The sequence below is a fragment of the Vanellus vanellus genome, assembly GCF_965231255.1.
Source record: "Vanellus vanellus genome assembly, chromosome: 1".
In the NCBI taxonomy this organism is placed as follows: domain Eukaryota; kingdom Metazoa; phylum Chordata; class Aves; order Charadriiformes; family Charadriidae; genus Vanellus; species Vanellus vanellus.
In genome coordinates, this window is record NC_138905.1 from 1,894,879 (window position 1) to 1,913,728 (window position 18,850).

General features: G+C 54.1%; 1 protein-coding gene across 1 annotated transcript; it reads left to right on the forward strand.

The window, feature by feature from the left end:
* Positions 1–18,244, forward strand: ASB13 (ankyrin repeat and SOCS box containing 13; the record flags this gene model as incomplete). The annotated part of the gene is made up of 7 exons (XM_082491408.1): positions 1–46; positions 5,473–5,514; positions 8,243–8,430; positions 10,931–11,081; positions 12,553–12,687; positions 16,156–16,347; positions 18,117–18,244. The coding sequence occupies 7 exons, from the start codon at positions 1–3 to the stop codon at positions 18,242–18,244; spliced, it is 882 nt and encodes a 293-aa protein (XP_082347534.1).
* Between the last annotated feature and the right edge of the window lie 606 nt (positions 18,245–18,850).

Sequence of the window (18,850 nt, forward strand, 5' to 3'; positions counted from 1 at the left end):
ATGGAGAGCCCCGGCAGCAGCGGCGGCTCCCTGCGGGGCGAGATCAGTGCGTGGGGGGCGGCGCGGCCGTGGGGCGGTGGTGGGGTCCGTGTGCGCGCAGGGGCAGGGTCGGGCTGCTGCGAGAGGAGGCGAGGGCTGGTGCGGGCGTCGTGGTTTGGGGGTGGGCAGGGTGGCTTTGGGGTGGGCAGAGTGGTTGAGAGGTGGGCAGGGTGCTTTTGGGGGTGGGCGGGGTAGTTTGGAGGCGGGCAGAATGGTTTTGGGTGGGCAGGATGGGTTTGGGGATGGGCGGGATGGTATGGGGTAGGCAGGGTGGTTTGGGGGCGGGCAGAATGGTTTTGGAGGGGCAGGATGGTTTTGAGGATGGGTAGGATGGCTGAGAGGTGGGCAGGATGGTTTTGGGGGCAGGCAGGTTGGTTTTGGGGGTGGGCAGGGTGGCTGAGAGGTGGGCAGGGTGCTTTTGGGGGTGGGCAGGGTAGTTTGGGGGCGGGCAGAATGGTTTTGTTGAGGCAGGATGGTTTTGGGGGCAGGCAGGTTGGTTTTGGGGCTGGGTAGGATGGTTTTGAGGATGGGTAGGATGGTTTAGAGGTGGGCAGGATGGTTTAGAGGTAGGCAGGGTAGTTTGGGGGTAGGTAGGGTGGCTTTAGGTTTGGGGGCGGGCAGAATAGTTTTGGGTGGGCAGGATGGGTTTGGGGATGGGCAGGATTGTATGGGGCAGGCAGGATGTTTTTGGGGTGGGCAGGGTGGATTAGAGGTGGGCAGGATGGTTTTGGGGGTGGGCAGAATAGTTTTGCCACGGAGAGCCCCGGCAGCAGCGGCAGCTCCCTGCGGGGCGAGATCAGTGCGTGGGGGGCGGCGCGGCCGTGGGGCGGTGGTGGGGTCCATGTGCGCGGAGGGGCAGGGTCGGGCTGCTGCGAGAGGAGGCGAGGGCTGGTGCGAGCGTCGTGGTTTGGGGGTGGGCAGGGTGGCTTTGGGGTGGGCAGAGTGGTTGAGAGGTGGGCAGGGTGCTTTTGGGGGTGGGCGGGGTAGTTTGGAGGCGGGCAGAATGGTTTTGGGTGGGCAGGATGGGTTTGGGGATGGGCAGGATGGTATGGGGTAGGCAGGGTGGTTTGGGGGCGGGCAGAATGGTTTTGGAGGGACAGGATGGTTTTGAGGATGGGTAGGATGGCTGAGAGGTGGGCGGGATGGTTTTGGGGGCAGGCAGGTTGGTTTTGGGGGTGGGCAGGGTGGCTGAGAGGTGGGCAGGGTGCTTTTGGGGGTGGGCAGGGTAGTTTGGGGGCGGGCAGAATGGTTTTGTTGAGGCAGGTTGGTTTTGGGGACAGGCAGGTTTTGGGGGCAGGCAGGTTGGTTTTGGGGCTGGGTAGGATGGTTTTGAGGATGGGTAGGATGGTTTAGAGGTGGGCAGGATGGTTTAGAGGTAGGCAGGGTAGTTTGGGGGTAGGTAGGGTGGCTTTGGGTTTGGGGGCGGGCAGAATGGTTTTGGGTGGGCAGGATGGGTTTGGGGATGGGCAGGATTGTATGGGGCAGGCAGGATGGTTTTGGGGTGGGCAGGGTGGTTTAGAGGTGGGCAGGATGGTTTTGGGGGTGGGCAGGATGGTTTTGGGGGTGGGCAGAATAGTTTTGCCACGGAGAGCCCCGGCAGCAGCGGCAGCTCCCTGCGGGGCGAGATCAGTGCGTGGGGGGCGGCGCGGCCGTGGGGCGGTGGTGGGGTCCATGTGCGTGGAGGGGCAGGGTCGGGCTGCTGCGAGAGGAGGCGAGGGCTGGTGCGGGCGTCGTGGTTTGGGGGTGGGCAGGGTGGCTTTGGGGTGGGCAGAGTGGTTGAGAGGTGGGCAGGGTGCTTTTGGGGGTGGGCGGGGTAGTTTGGAGGTGGGCAGAATGGTTTTGGGTGGGCAGGATGGGTTTGGGGATGGGCAGGATGGTATGGGGTAGGCAGGGTGGTTTGGGGGCGGGCAGAATGGTTTTGGAGGGGCAGGATGGTTTTGAGGATGGGTAGGATGGCTGAGAGGTGGGCAGGATGGTTTTGGGGGTGGGCAGGGTGGCTGAGAGGTGGGCAGGGTGCTTTTGGGGGTGGGCAGGGTAGTTTGGGGGCGGGCAGAATGGTTTTGTTGAGGCAGGATGGTTTTGGGGGCAGGCAGGTTGGTTTTGGGGCTGGGTAGGATGGTTTTGAGGATGGGTAGGATGGTTTAGAGGTGGGCAGGATGGTTTAGAGGTAGGCAGGGTAGTTTGGGGGTAGGTAGGGTGGCTTTGGGTTTGGGGGCGGGCAGAATAGTTTTGGGTGGGCAGGATGGGTTTGGGGATGGGCAGGATTGTATGGGGCAGGCAGGATGGTTTTGGGGTGGGCAGGGTGGTTTAGAGGTGGGCAGGATGGTTTTGGGGGTGGGCAGAATAGTTTTGCCACGGAGAGCCCCGGCAGCAGCGGCAGCTCCCTGCGGGGCGAGATCAGTGCGTGGGGGGCGGCGCGGCTGTGGGGCGGTGGTGGGGTCCATGTGCGCGGAGGGGCAGGGTCGGGCTGCTGCGAGAGGAGGCGAGGGCTGGTGCGGGCGTCGTGGTTTGGGGGTGGGCAGGATGGCTTTGGGGTGGGCAGAGTGGTTGAGAGGTGGGCAGGGTGCTTTTGGGGGTGGGCGGGGTAGTTTGAGGGCGGGCAGAATGGTTTTGGGTGGGCAGGATGGGTTTGGGGATGGGCAGGATGGTATGGGGTAGGCAGGGTGGTTTGGGGGCGGGCAGAATGGTTTTGGAGGGACAGGATGGTTTTGAGGATGGGTAGGATGGCTGAGAGGTGGGCAGGATGGTTTTGGGGGCAGGCAGGTTGGTTTTGGGGGTGGGCAGGGTGGCTGAGAGGTGGGCAGGGTGCTTTTGGGGGTGGGCAGGGTAGTTTGGGGGCGGGCAGAATGGTTTTGTTGGGGCAGGTTGGTTTTGGGGGCAGGCAGGTTGGTTTTGGGGCTGGGCAGGATGGTTTTGAGGATGGGTAGGATGGTTTAGAGGTGGGCAGGATGGTTTAGAGGTAGGCAGGGTAGTTTGGGGGTAGGTAGGGTGGCTTTGGGTTTGGGGGCGGGCAGAATGGTTTTGGGTGGGCAGGATGGGTTTGGGGATGGGCAGGATTGTATGGGTCAGGCAGGATGTTTTTTGGGGTGGGCAGGGTGGTTTAGAGGTGGGCAGGATGGTTTTGGGGGTGGGCAGAATAGTTTTGCTATGGAGAGACCCGGCAGCAGCGGCAGCTCCCTGCGGGGCGAGATCAGTGCGTGGGGGGTGGCGCGGCCGTGGGGCGGCGGTGGGGTCCGTGTGCGCGCAGGGGCAGGGTCGGGCTGCTGCGGGAGGAGGCGAGGGCTGGTGCGAGCGTCGTGGTTTGGGGGTGGGCAGGGTAGTTTGGAGGCAGGCAGAATGGTTTTGGGTGGGCAGGATGGGTTTGGGGATGGGCAGGATGGTATGGGGTAGGCAGGGTGGTTTGGGGGCAGGCAGAATGGTTTTGGAGGGACAGGATGATTTTGAGTATGGGTAGGATGGCTGAGAGGTGGGCAGGATGGTTTTGGGGGCAGGCAGGATGGTTTGGGGGCGGGCAGGGTGGCTGAGAGGTGGGCAGGGTGCTTTTGGGGGTGGGCAGGGTAGTTTGGGGGCGGGCAGAATGGTTTTGTTGGGGCAGGTTGGTTTTGGGGGCAGGCAGGTTGGTTTTGGGGGCAGGCAGGTTGGTTTTGGGGCTGGGCAGGATGGTTTTGAGGATGGGTAGGATGGTTTAGAGGTGGGCAGGATGGTTTAGAGGTAGGCAGGGTAGTTTGGGGGTAGGTAGGGTGGCTTTGGGTTTGGGGGCGGGCAGAATGGTTTTGGGTGGGCAGGATGGGTTTGGGGATGGGCAGGATTGTATGGGGCAGGCAGGATGTTTTTTGGGGTGGGCAGGGTGGTTTAGAGGTGGGCAGGATGGTTTTGGGGGTGGGCAGAATAGTTTTGCTACGGAGAGACCCGGCAGCAGCGGCAGCTCCCTGCGGGGCGAGATCAGTGCGTGGGGGGTGGCGCGGCCGTGGGGCGGCGGTGGGGTCCGTGTGCGCGCAGGGGCAGGGTCGGGCTGCTGCGGGAGGAGGCGAGGGCTGGTGCGAGCGTCGTGGTTTGGGGGTGGGCAGGGTAGTTTGGAGGCAGGCAGAATGGTTTTGGGTGGGCAGGATGGGTTTGGGGATGGGCAGGATGGTATGGGGTAGGCAGGGTGGTTTGGGGGCAGGCAGAATGGTTTTGGAGGGACAGGATGATTTTGAGTATGGGTAGGATGGCTGAGAGGTGGGCAGGATGGTTTTGGGGGCAGGCAGGATGGTTTTGGGGGTGGGCAGGGTGGCTGAGAGGTGGGCAGGGTGCTTTTGGGGATGGGCAGGGTAGTTTGGGGGCGGGCAGAATGGTTTTGTTGGGGCAGGTTGGTTTTGGGGGCAGGCAGGTTGGTTTTGGGGCTGGGCAGGATGGTTTTGAGGATGGGTAGGATGGCTTAGAGGTGGGCAGGGTAGTTTGGGGGTAGGTAGGGTAGCTTTGGGTTTGGGGGCGGGCAGAATGGCTTGGGGTGGGCAGGATGAGTTTGGGGATGGGCAGGATTGTATGGGGCAGGCAGGATGTTTTTTGGGGTGAGCAGGGTGGTTTAGAGGTGGGCAGGATGGTTTTGGGGGTGGGCAGAATAGTTTTGCCACGGAGAGCCCCGGCAGCAGTGGCAGCTCCCTGCGGGGCGAGATCAGTGCGTGGGGGGTGGCGCGGCCGTGGGGCGGCGGTGGGGTCCGTGTGCGCGGAGGGGCAGGGTCGGGCTGCTGCGGGAGGAGGCGAGGGCTGGTGCGAGCGTCGTGGTTTGGGGGTGGGCAGGATGTCTTTGGGGTGGGCAGGGTGGCTTAGAGGTGGGCAGGGCAGGGTGCTTTTGGGGGTGGGCAGGGTAGTTTGGGGGCAGGCAGGATGGCTTTGGGTTAGGCAGGGTGGTTTAGAGGCGGGCAGGTTGGTTTTGGGGGCAGGCAGGTTGGTTTTGGGGCTGGGCAGGATGGTTTTGAGGTGGGCAGGATGGCTTAGGGGTGGGCAGGGTAGTTTGGGGGTAGGTAGGGTGGCTTTGGGTTTGGGGGCGGGCAGAATGGCTTGGGGTGGGCAGGATGAGTTTGGGGATGGGCAGGATTGTATGGGGCAGGCAGGATGGTTTAGAGGTGGGCAGGGTAGTTTGCGGGCAGGCAGGATGGTTTTGGGGCAGGCAGGATGGTTTTGGGGATGGGCAGGGTGGTTTAGAGGTGGGCAGGGTGGTTTAGAGGTGGGCAGGATGGTTTTGGGGGTGGGCAGGATGGCTTTGGGGTAGGCAGGGTGGTTTAGAGGTGGGCAGGTTGGTTTAGAGGTGGGCAGGGTACTTTGGGGGTAGGTAGGGTGGCTTTGGGGCAGGCAGGATGGTTTTGGGGATGGGCATGGTGGTTTAGAGGTGGGCAGGATGGTTTTGGGGGTGGGCTGGGTAGTTTGGGGGTGCGCAGAATAGTTTTGCCACAGAGAGCCCTGGCAGCAGCGGCGGCTCCCTGCGGGGCGAGATCAGTGCGTGGGGGGCAGCGAGGCCGTGGGGTGGTGGTGGGGTCCGTGTGCGCGGAGGGGCAGGGTCGGGCTGCTGTGGGAGGAGGCGAGGGCTGGTGCGAGCGTAGTGGTTTGGGGGTGGGCAGGATGGTTTGGGGGTGGGCAGGATGGCTTTGGGGTGGGCAGGTTGGCTGAGAGGTGGGCAGGGCAGGGTGCTTTTGGGGGTGGGCAGGGTAGTTTAGGGGCAGGCAGGATGGCTTTGGGTTAGGCAGGGTGGTTTAGAGGCGGGCAGGTTGGTTTTGGGGGCAGGCAGGTTGGCTTTGGGGCTGGGCAGGATGGCTTTGGGGATGGGCAAGGTGGCTGAGAGGTGGGCAGGGTGCTTTTTGGGGGTGGGCAGGGTGCTTTTTGGGGGTGGGCAGGGTGGTTTTGAGGGTGGGCAGGATGGCTTTGGGGTAGGCAGGATGGTTTGGGGATGGGCAGGATGGTTTGGGGATGGGCAGGATGGTTTAGAGGTGGGCAGGTTGGTTTTGGGGGCAGGCAGGTTGGTTTTGAGGTTGGGCAGGATGGTTTAGAGGATGGGCAGGATGGTTTTGGGGATCGGTAGGGTAGTTTGGGGGTGGGCGGGCATGATGGGTTTGGTGGCAGGGTGGTTCTGGGGACAGGCAGGATGTTTCTTGGGGTGGACAGGGTGGTTTTGGGGCTGGGCAGGATGCCTTTGTGGTGGGCAGGATGGTTTGGGGAGTGAGTGGCCCCTCCCAAGGAAAGGGATAAGAGGAACGAAGGTGAGGATGGTCCTGGGAGAGCCCCTGCTTCTGGGCATGGGGAATTATCATTGTTCCTCCACGAACTAACGTGTGTGCATGTGTGACCCGAAAAGGAGGTGTTGGGGAGCTGGAGGAGAGGGGATGGCTCCCTCCTTGGAGGGGCATGGTGGTGGGAGCCATGCAACACCTTGGAGAGCCCAAACCCTGCCTCTCGCCAGCGGCTGCACACCGGGTCATCTCCGCAGGGGTGGAGGTGACAGAACAGCTTACATAGCTGCTGAGAAATCCTGCCCATGGGATGGGGCACAGCGGGCTGGAGCAGTGGGCCAAGCCCGGCAGCCTTCCCTGCGGATAGACCGCAGCAAAGACCGTAGCAGATGCAGGGCTGTGCTGCGCGGCTGGTTCCCCTGGTAGGGGTGCTCTCTAGTTGCATCAGGAGCTGGCTGTGTTCCCTTGCGTTGTGCTTCGGTTGACGAGGCAGAGCCGAAAGCCTTGAATGTGCAGATTTAGAAAGTCTGGCCCCGGCTGCAGTCTCCCTCCCGCTCCATAACCCCAAGTGCAGCCAGCTGGATGCGGATGTGGGAGCCCCATCCATGGAGACTGATGATGTTACCTCTCACATGAGGAATTGTGCAGTAGGGCTGAATAAATTGAAGGTTTCGGGGTTTTTTTTTTGAATATATGATAGGCTTTTAATGAAATGCTGCTGGGGCTTATTCTTCTTCCCAGTCCTGCTGGTGACAAAGTGATGCTGCTTGGTGGCTGGCAATTTGAGGGCTCCATCCTCATTTGGACTTCTTGGTTCTCCTGACATGTACTGTGAGAAGCTCCAGTAAAGGAATAACATCCTGACCGGGGATCTTGGCAAAGGGAATGAGGGTGTAACAGTAAATAAAAGAGCCTGTGCATACTGTATGCTGTGAAAATGCCAGTACTCGTGATTCCTTTTCAGGGGGTGGTTTCAGTCCACCATACACCTCAGCATCATGTTATTCTTTGGGTCCGCTCCATCTTTCATAACCTCTGGGTTGTGTTGGCATTTACTGCTTTATGCTGGTAAATAAAATGCTGCGTTTAGGGATGGAGAGAGGGGTGGTCAGTCCAACTGAAGTACATGACAAGGTGTTTATTTTTTTAAAAATAAGGCAAATCATCCTTTTTTTCCTACTCCATGGATGTGAGTGCCTGCCTTGAAACGGGGGTCTTACGGAGATGTATTCAGACAGGAGGAACTACAGCTGCGAGGTCTGTTTTGCTGATGGTTTTTAGTATTGATCTGTATGCAGACAGATACTGCTTTCTCAGGGTACCGAGGCCCGTGTTTTTACAGAGAGGATGCTGAAGGTTGCGTGAAAATGTGTGGGGCTGTTCTTTCCTCGTTGCTTCCTTGAAAGCAAAACACACCTGGAAGGAGATGATGTTGTTGGTTAGTGCTGGGAAGCTAAGCCCAGACTCGCCCCATGTAAGCGTAGATGCTCAGCAAAGGCATCGAAGTTAGAAACTTAATTGTCGAAGTTCTGTTGACTTTTCGGGAAGATATTTTTTAGGTGGGCTGAGTTGCGCTCTGGAGGTTTTCCATTTCCAGTGATTTTGGATGGAGCCAGGAGGACAGTGCTCCAAATGCGAAATGCTTAAGAGCTCAGTGGGATGAATCTGGACCTAACGAATGCTGCTGGGGTTTGTACTTGGATAAAGTTTCAAGCAGGAACAGCAAAGCATTTCAGAAACCGTAAGGGAACCCAATGTTACAAACAGTTACAAACAGTCCCTGTGAGGGCAGTGGTCAATGGGGAACCCAAAAACACAAAGCACCCAGTTTAAAATCCCACGCTGAGTGGGGGGCTTGGTGAGGAATAAGCTTCTCATTCCCCGCTCTCTTCTAGCTGCCACCCCGTGTTCCCCGTCTGCTTTTCTCCAGCACCGACACTCAGTTGCTCCACATGTGTGATTTTATTTATTTACTTATTTATTTATCCTTTCCTCTCTAGGCTTCTGGGCCGATCGAACACCAGTTCATGAAGCCGCCAGGCGGGGAGAAATCCTGCAGCTGCAGCAGCTGATAGAGAGCGGAGCCTGTGTCAATGCGGTCACCTACGACTCTATCACCCCATTGCACGAGGCGAGCCTGCGAGGACAGACGCAGTGTGTCAAGCTCCTGCTGGCTGCAGGGGCCCAGGTGTGTTTTTGGGTCTGATCCAGCTGGGAACATCATCTTGATGTCTGAAGTTATTTCATATAATCATAGAATGGTTTAGATTGGAAGGGACCGTAAAGATCATCTAATTCCACCCCTCTGCCCTGGGCAGGGACACCTCCCACCAGCCCAGGTTGCTCACAGCCCTGTCCAACCTGGCCTTGAACACCTCCAGGGATGGGGCAGCCACAGCTTCTCTAGGCAACCTGCGCCAGGGGCTCACCACCCTTACAGTGAAAAATTTCTTCCTAATATCTAATCGAAATCTGCCGTCTTCCAATTTAAAGCCGTTACTCCTTGTCCTATCGCTACATACCCTTGTAAAAAGTCCCTCTCCAGCTTTCTTGTAGGAGCCCTTCAGATACTGGAAAGCTGCTATAAGGTCTTCCCAGAGCCTTCTCTTTTCCAGGCTGAACACCCCAAACTCTCTCAGCCTGTCCTTACAACAGAAGTGCTCCATCCCTCAGAGCATCTTTGTGGCCTCCTCTGGTCCCACTCCACCAGGTCCATGTCCTTCATATGTTGGGGGCTCCAGAGCTGGAAGCAGCACTGCAGGTGAGGTGTCACCAGGGTGGAGCAGAGGGGCAGAATCCCCTCCCTCGCCCTGCTTGGCCACACTGCTGGGGATGCAGCCCAGGATGCTGGTGGCTTTCTGGGCTGTGAGTGCAGATTGCTGTCTCATGTTGAGCTTCTCATCCACCAACACCCCCAAGTCCTTCTCTTCAGGGCTGCTCTCAATCCATTCTCTGCCGAGTCTGTATTTGTGCATGGGATTGCCCCAACCCAAGATGTAGGACCTTGCCCTTGGCCTTGTTGAACTTCATGAGGTTTGCATGGGTCCACCTCTCCAGCCTGTCCAGGTCCCTCTGTATGCCATCCCTTCCCTCCAATGTGTCGACCACTCTACACAGCTTGGTGTCATTGGCAAACTTGCTGAGGGTGCACTCAATCCCAACATCTGTGTTGCCAACAAAGATGATAAATAGTACTGGTCTCAGTACTGACCCCTGAGGAATGCCATTTGTCACTGCTCTCCACTTGGACATGGAGCCATTGACTGCAACTCTTTGAGTGTGACCGTCCAGCCAGTTCCTTATCTACCAAGTGGTCCTTCAGTCAAATCCATCTCTTCAGTTTAGAGACCAGGATGTTGTGCGGGACAGATATGGATTCTCCTCATCTAGCTCTAGGCAATTCTTCATCCCCCTCAGCTTTCTTGACAGTCAGCAGAGGATGGCAGGCCTCTTCAGAGAATGTTTGAGCTTGATGAGAACTTAAAAAACTGCCTGAAAATATTCCTCTTTCTGTCTCTCTCTTCACTGAATATCAGCAGAGCCCAGGGTTCACGAGAAATCTAGTTTAGATGACTCAAATATCTAAAGGTATCTGGGTTGAGCCAAGGAGCCAGAAGGGGACGTGTAGCTTCCAGAGAGGATTTATATTTAGTCTTTTGTTTCTTCTATTTCTTTAATTTTATTACGAAAACAAATATCAGCTAAACAGTCTTTGGATATAGCTGGTGACGACTGTCTTTATAGAATCATAGAATGGTTTGGGTTGGAAGGAACCTTGAAGATCATCTGGTTCCAACCCCCCTGCCCTGGGCAAGGACACCTCCCACCAGCCCAGGTTGCTCCAACCCCCGTCCAACCTGGCCTTGAACACCTCCAGGGATGGGGCAGCCACAGCTTCTCTGGGCAATCTGCGTCAGTGCCTCACCACCCTCAGAGTGAAAAATTCCTTCCTAATATCTAATCTAAATCTTCCCTCTTCCAGTTTAAATCCATTACCCCTTGTCCTATCGCTACATACCCTTGTAAAAAGTCCCTCTCCAGGTTTCTTGTAGGCGCCCTTCAGATACTGGAAGGCCACAATAAGATCTCCCCGGAGCCTTCTCTTTTCCAGGCTGGACACCCTGAACTCTCCCAGCCTGTCCTCATAGGAGAGGTGCTCCAGCCCTCTGATCATCTTTGTGGCCTTCCTCTGGACCCGCTCCAACAGGACCATGTCTTTCCTACGTTGGGGGCTCCAGAACTGGACGCAGTAATGCAAGAGCTTGTGACTTCTCATACGCTGAAGATAGCCATTCTCAGGGCAAAGCCGGTGAAGTGGAGCACGTGTGTGCTCTGTGGTCCTTCCGAGTGCAAAGTCAGCCAGCTTGGCTGAGTCTGCTGATGAAGCTGGGCTTCGCACTAGAGCAGAGAGGAGTTGTGGTGTGTTACTCGGCTGCAACGCTTGTAAACTTCAGCATAAAAGTGGTAGAAAAATATAACAGTGGAAACAGCAGCTTAAACTTGTGACATTAATGTTCATACTTGCCCTGAGAGTGATTGGAACAGCGCAAAGCAGGTTGCTGGTGGTGACAACCAACTCTTTCCTGAGCCCAGAATATTTCTAGGGTTAAAAGAAGTAAAAACGTAGGCAAGAGGGTACTGCCACACAGCAGCCTGCGGGTACCTAACATTTTTTTTCTGCCTTGAAGGTGGATGCCAGGAATATCGATGGCAGCACTCCGCTCTGCGACGCCTGTGCCTCGGGTAGCATAGAGTGTGTGAAAGTGCTGCTGTCCCATGGCGCCAAGGTGAACCCTCCCCTTTACACAGCGTCCCCTCTCCACGAAGCCTGCATGAATGGTAAGCCTGCATGGTCTTATCTTTGCATGGTTATGTGCAGATGGGGAAAAAAAAAAAAACACAATAAAAGCGGCTGCCAAGTATCTTGAATTGACCATAAGCTGTTGTGGCTCATCAGACCACTACAGCTTGCAAATATTTCAGCCTTACGTGGGCACATCTCCCGTTGATCGCAGAATGCAAAGTGTTATGTTATTGGATGAATAAAGCCGTCCCTTGTGCTGGGTGCTTTTAACCCGGGTGACAGACACGGGATAAGATGTTAGGCAGATAAAATGCCACCTTCTTGATGCTCTATTAGAAGACCTTGAGCCAAACCAGTAGCTTTGCTCTTGCAAGCATTTTTTTCCCTCTGATCTGAGCTGAGATGGGATAAATTGCTGTGATTAAGACACGAGACTGTCTTAACCAGGTAGTCCTGTCCCAGACCCCTCCTGGTTATTCAAAGCTTCTGGAGGAGGCTGTCAGGAAGGAAGAAAGTGCCAGGGAGTGTTGGGCAGCATCGCTGCCTTCTCTGCTCCTTGTCCCTCTTGTGGCCTTTTCCAGCTGGAGGGCCTGTCTAGGAGATAAGAGAAAACTGCAGGGGCCAAAAAAATGTCTCAGGTGGTGCGTGCCAGCCGCTCTCTGCTCCCCCCATCCTCTACTCAAGCCTCTTCTGGATGTTTGGATCTGGGTTACGGAGCAGGAGCAAGTACTGGGGTGGCTGTGACAGCAGCAGAGGCAGGGGGAGCAGCAGAGGGGTATTTAAGTGTAATTCCTCCCCTGAACTTCCACTCGCATGGACCCAACAGTGGGAAAGCCTGGATGTGAGAGTGGCAATGTCCCCGTTAGATGATCATGACCAAATCTCTTAATCGTTTTGTGCCTCACTTTCCTGTTTGTACGATGTAATATCTCCTTTCTCCTCCCCTTCACTGTTTTTGTTGTATGCTGTCCTGGACAGAATTTCCCTTCGACTACGAAGGCTGTGGGAGACAGCATTTTTGACAAACAGGTAGTTACATATGTAGCTGTGAGCTCTTGCTTAGCTTTTCCTCCTTAAGCCTTTTTCCTAAGGCTTGACGATGATTGCCCGCTTCTTGTTAAGTTGTATTATTAGCATTGGAAAAGGTAAAGGTGGAGTAATCTTGAAGGGGATCTAATTAATCCACCCAGGGCAGGATCAGCAATACAACCAGCTCCACAAACAACAGGCGATTTAGCGCAAACCCTTGAATTCAGGTTTGTTTGACCTGACTCCCTGCAAGACCTGTTAGCTCTAGCTTGGTGCCATGCAGATGTGACTCTGTTTCTTGTGTCCTCTCAATCTCAGTCCTACACTGTATTGTGTTGGCTCACAAGCATTTCTATTTTGCAGCTGTCACCCCAAATACTAAAGAGGCTGTTTGTGGGTCAAGCTGATCTCAGCATGCCATATGCTCCCATTTTGAGGTGGATTCTTTCTTTTGACTTGGATCTTCCCTTTCTAAAGGTAGCTCGGAGTGCGTGCAACTCCTCATCGATGTCGGTGCGAACTTGGAGGCTCACGACTGCCATTTTGGGACTCCTCTACATGTGGCCTGTGCCAGGGAGCATCTGGACTGCGTGAAGCTGCTGCTCAAGGCAGGTATGGCAGCCACAGGGTTTGCTTCTGGGTGGGCAGGAGACGGTGGTGTCTATGTGCAGCGTTTCCCTTGGCGCTCTGGAGCGGTGTTCTTAGAATCATAAAATCATAGAATGGTTTAGGTTGGAAAGGACCTGGAAGATCATCGAGTTCCAACCCCCCTACCATAGGCAGGGACACCTCCCACAAGCCCAGGTTGCCCAAGGCCACGTCCAGCCTGGCCTTGAACACCTCCAGGGATGGGGCCTCAACAGCTTCTCCGGGCAACCTGTTCCAGTGCCTCACCACCCTCAATGTGAAAAACTTCTTCCTAATATTCAATCTGAACCTGCCCTCTTCCAGTTTAAAGCCATTCCCCCATGTCCTATCGCTACGTGGCCCAGTAAAAAGTCCTTCCCCAGCTCTCCTGTAGGCCCCTTTTAGGTACTGGAAGGCTGCAATAAGGTCTCCCCAGAGCCTTCTCTTCTCCAGGCTGAACAGCCCCAACTCTTTCAGTCTCTCCTCATAGGAGAGGTGCTCCAGCCCTCGGATCATCCTCGTGGCTCTCCTCTGGACATGCTCCAGCAGGTCCATGTCCTTCTTCTGTTGGGGACTCCAGAGCTGGAGGCAGTACTCCAGGTGGGGTCTCATGAGAGTGGAGTAGAGGGGCAGAATCCCCTCCCTGGGCCACACTTCTGATGCAGCCCAGGATACGGTTGGCCTTCTGGGCTGCGATCGCACACTGCTGGCTCATGTTGAGCTTCTCGTCAATCAGCACCCACAGGTCCTTCTCCTCGGGGCTGCTCTCCAGCCATTCCCTGCCCAGCCTGTATCTGTGCTTGGGATTGCCCCGACCCAGATGTAGGACCTTGCACTTGGCCTTGTTGAACTGCATGAGGTTGGCTTGGGCCCACCTCTCCAGCTTGTCCAGGTCCCTCTGGATGCCATCCCTCCCCTCCAGCGTGTCTACCTTGCCAAACAGCTTGGTGTCATCGGCAAACTTGCCGAGGGTGCGCTTGGCCCCACTGTCCATGTCACCGACAAAGATGTTGAACAGTACAGGCCCCAGTACCAACCCCTGAGGAACGCCACTCGTCACTGCTCTCCACTTGGACATGGAGCCATTGACTGCAACTCTTTGAGTGCGAACATCCAGCCAGTTCTTTATCCACCTAGTGGTCCATTTGTTGAATCCATGTTTCTTCAATTTAGAGACCAGGATGTCGTGTGGGACAGTGTCAAACTGTCCAGGTAGATGACAGTCCAGGTCTTCCCTTACCCACTGCCACTGTAACCCCTTCGTAGAAGGCCACCAAATTTGTCAGGCATGACTTGCCCTTGGTGAAGCCATGCTGGCTGTCACCAATCACCTTGTTTTCTATGTGTCTCAGCAGAGTTTCCAGGAGGATCTGCTCCATGATCTTGCCAGGCACAGAGGTGAGACTGACTGGCCTGTAGTTCCCTGCATCTTCCTTGTTTCCCTTTTTGAAAATAGGGGTTATGTTTCCCTTTTTCCAGTCAGCAGGAACCTCGCCAGACCGCCACGACTTCTCAAATATAATGGCTAGTGGTTTAGTGACCTCATCTGCTAGCTCCCTCAGGACCCGCGGATGTATCTCATCAGGTCCCATGGACTTGTGCACCTTCAGATTCCTCAGGTGGTCTTGTACTTGATCTTCACCTATGGTGGGCGGTTCTCCATCTTCCCAATCCTCATCTTTGCATTCTGCAGCAAGGGTAGTGTGGCTGCAGTCCTTGCCAGTGAAGACTGAGCCAAAAAAGTCAAAGAGCTTATTCATTCACAACAGAATCAGAATAGTTTGGGTTGGAAGGGGCCTTTCAGGGTCTCTAGTCCACCCCCCTGCCATAAGCAGGGACATCTTCAACTAGATCAGGATGCTCAGAGCCCAGTCCAACCTGACCTGGAATGTTTCCAGGGATGGGGCATCCACCACCTCTCTGGGCAACCTGGGCCAGTGTCTCACCACACTTGTAAAAAAATTTTTCCTTATATCTAGTGTAAATTTCCCCTCTTTTAGTTTAAAGCTATTACCCCTTGTCTTATCGCAACAGGCCCTGCTAAAAGGTTTGTTCCCATCTTTCTTGTAGGCCCCCTGTGAGTACCGAAAGGCCACAATAAGGGTTCCTCGGAGCCTTCTCTTCTCCAGGCTGAACACCCCCAACTCTCTCAGCCTGAATATAGATGACAAAGGTGAAAGGTTTTGCCTTTACCTGAGCAAAGCTTAATGCTTAAGCATTTTTTCAGCGTGTGCCTGTCAATATCCAGTTTGTCGTGTTCCCAGTGACATTCCCATTCTCTTATTTTAATAAAATGCAGAACTCTTCAGCCTCCTGGAGCTGAAGTTTCAACTTCTTCCCAAAAGTGGTATTGACTGGTGTGCATGCGTTCAGCTTTGGGAGCGCAGTCGTGTTATCTTGAATAGGTGTTCGGGAGAGACGTTAGGGTTTGATGTTATCCAGAAAAGCAGAGATGAAGTCACTTCGTACCTCAGGGAGATCTGGTTAGTGTTACGCCCAGTTGAGTTCGCTGGATGTTCAAGTCAATGTTCTGTGCTCCAGGTATCATATCCCAGTTTTCTTGCTGCTGACTTTGGGGGAATTTGGAGTTGGACTTCTTATCTTTGCCTCTGCTTACCAGGAGGAGATTTGGTCCAGGGGTGGGGATTTGTTTCATTGAACATTAGTTGTCTAAAAATTACACATCTAAGCTAGTTTGTTTCCAGCCGCTCCAGTTCCCTCTCTTGGGCACCGATTAATTGATTCTCCAGAAATGTCTGTTTCTCCCTCTTAATTATAAGGGCCGTTCAGTGTGGCTACACCTATCTAAAAGTCAGATGTTTGAATTCAGTGAGGTTCACCTCTGCTGAACAAGTCAGTTGATAAAATGCAAACAGTTGTGGGGGGATTGGAAGGACCTTTTGCCGTCAGCTTATAAAAGCCGAACTTTCTTAGCAAAAATACCTGTAACTAAGATTTGATCCCGCAGTAATGTCTGATGGTGAACTGCAACAACTTGTGGGTCCGGGTTATTTCTGTCGAAATATTTTGACAAATGGCAAAGAGCCATTCCCAGTCATCTCAATGGAGTGCTCCCACACAAAGGGGTCACTGTTTGCCTCGAGTGGGAGCACTCCATTGAGATGACTGGGAATGGCTCTTTGCTGGTTTTGGACAGCACAGATTCGGGAAGCAATTCTGAACTTCACACTCAGCAGCTTATTTACCCAGTAACAGGGACTAAAATCCTTTCTCTGCAAGGAAAACATAAAGCCAGCGAAGAAAACTCTTGCGTTGCCAGCACCGAGAACTTGTTCAGCAGTTTGGTTTCCTGTTTGTGCTGTTTTGTTTGGATCGTGTTCTAGCTGCTCGTGCGTGTTTTAACAGCATTTTTTTTTCTCCAGTCAAACCACTCCTTACGTTTGGGTCAAGTAAGGCTTTCATGAACAGGTTTGTTTTTCTTTCTGGCCTCAGGGGCAAATGTGAATGCTGCTAAACTTCATGAGACGGCCCTCCACCATGCAGCAAAAGTGAAAAACGTAGATCTGGTGGAGATGCTGATTGAATTTGGAGGAAACATTTACGCAAGGGACAACCGAGGAAAGAAGCCATCGGATTACACCTGGAGCAGCAGTCCCACAGCAAAGTGCTTTGAGTACTACGAAAGTAAGTGAGATATGATCCCCTGCCCCAGGAACTCGGTGACTGCCAGCTCCATTGCACCAGATTCTCAGTCCGCTTTGATTTGTAGATCCCTGATCATCTTCCTGGGAAGGTATAGAGTTCTTGGTGGCAAAAGTACAGCAGCTGGCCATAGGCTAGCTCTGCTTAATTTTGGTTGAATGACGGTGGTAAGATGGTCCAAATCGTGCCCTCAGTGAATTCAGGTCCCTCTCATGTGTCAGCATCAGTGTTTATGCATTGTCAGGTCAAGGAAATCACCCAGTTGAGAATTCATTTTATTTGGGGCAGGGAACATGCTAAACTTTAGCTGCGCTGGCTGTCTGATTTTGGAGGAGACATTTGACTAAGGTTTGAGGATGGCTTTACATCAGTTTGTGTCTTGGTTTCCCTTAGTGAACCTTAGAGGAGTAATTCACAGACCCTTCTGGGCATTTGCAGACGACTTCTCAACACCACTGCATTAGATGATCCTAAAAGTTGTAGAATCATAGGATGGTTTGGGTTGGAAGGGACCTTTTAAGATCATCTAGTCCAACCCTGCCTTTCACTAGATCAGGACACCTTTCACTAGACCAGGTTGCTCCAAGCCCTATCCGACCTGGCCTTGAATGCCTCCAGGGATGGGGCATCCACAGCTTCTCTGGGCAACCTGGGCCACTGCCTCACCACCCTCACCATCAAAAAAATTCTTCCCTATAGAAAGAAAATTTTCTTCCTTATAGAAGAATGAAGTATTTTCTGGTTTTGCAATCCTTTGTGTGGTGAGTGTCTTAGAGCTCCTTCTCCCTCTGACTTCTCTCCCTGTAGCAATGTCTCCTTGGTTATTCATTGCTCTCTTTTCTCAGAGAGCAGTGAAGTGTGCTGGTCTGGCTGCAGCTGAGCTGGCTGAAGAGGTTGAATCCTACATGCCCGTAAATACTCCTTATATCTCGCCAGAGTTTACTGCCCCCTCAACCCAGCTGGCAGAACTGCACGTGTAGCTGCTTTTCAACTCTCGACTGTTGTAACAGTACTGTGCTAGCCTTAGTAGTGTTTTTTTCTTTTTATTTGTATCGTTAAATTCGGGACTAGATCCAGGACAGATGCGGATCTTGGAGGCTGGTGATTGCCGAAGCTGTGGGGGTAGGGATAACAGCTGCTTAGGAGTGACGACTTCCAGAGCAACGTGTCCGATAGTCACTCTATGTCCATGCACGAGCATCAACACCCAGCATCGAGGCTACGGACTGGGGGCTGTCTGGAAGGGGCTTGGGGAGTTTTCCTGGAGCTGTCAGCAGAGTGCTGAGGAAAAAGGGTTAACGCAGTTGTTAGATGGAGAGACAGAGCGGTAGAGAAGTGTTGGAAGTAGGTTTTGTTCCTATATACGCTGTTGCTGAAGAGATGCAGCATCACTAAGGGAAATCTGAAAGTCTTGGAGAGCCCCAGTGGATCGGAGCAGGTGATCCAGTGGGCACTGTTGGGCTTCAGGCGATGCAGGCGAGGAGAGGAGCTGGGAGAAGCGCACTGCAGCTGTGCTCACTATTTCTAGCGGGATTTGCATTGGGATGTGCCTTGAGAGAGCACATCCATGGCTCTGCAGTGCCTTCCTTGGGCTTGGGTGCTGTGGGAGGTCGAGTGTAAGCAGATGCAGGTTTGTGATCGTGTTGGGGGCAATGCCAGACGTCACCCTCCTGGGAGGTCTGTGCTCTGTGGGAAGATCAGCCGTCCGCTGAGCTGCAGCCCTAACTTTGGATCCTCTTTCCTCCTTTTAGAAACGCCTCTGAGTTTGTCACAGCTCTGCAGAGTTACGGTGAGGAAAGCCGCCGGGCAGCGAGCACTGGAGAAGATTGCCAAGCTAAATATTCCTCAGCGATTAATCCAGTACCTGTCCTACAACTGACAGGGGCGAAGGTGGCCGGGAAAGACGATGTCTTTAGCTCCCGCAGTATGAAGTATCCGTCTCTTTCTCTTCTACCTCCCCCCCAAGAAACTAATTGTAATTTAAGCAAACTGGTGTAAATAGTATTTATGAGGCAGCACTTCCTCTTCTGCATGGGCAAAGACAGGCTCAGGCAACGTGTAGCACCGGCTTGAAGTTGTAACCTCTCCTGGGGTGATCTGTTAGACTGTCACTGCGTTCGAGGCTGTAGCACATGCGCGCTTTGAACAGGATTAATCTTGCCTAATTTTACCTGTCTCTAGCCTGAAGGCATCTCCGTATGATCTATCCAGGCTCCCTTTGCAGTCAGTGAAGAGAAATAGATGATAGTTTTGGCGCGTGATTCATCTGTCCTGTTTTAGATGCCCGTGCTGGGATGATACAATATGCCTCGGGAGCGCCTGTCTCCGCTGACTGCAAAGGGATTTAGAGGTGATGCCCTTGGGTATGAACATCTGTGTTTCGGCAGCGAGAGCGCTGAATCCCACCTCTGTGTTAATAACTCAAGTGATGACTGCCTAATGCCAAGGGACAAGGCTTGAGAGACCTGCATGCTCTAGAGCTGGA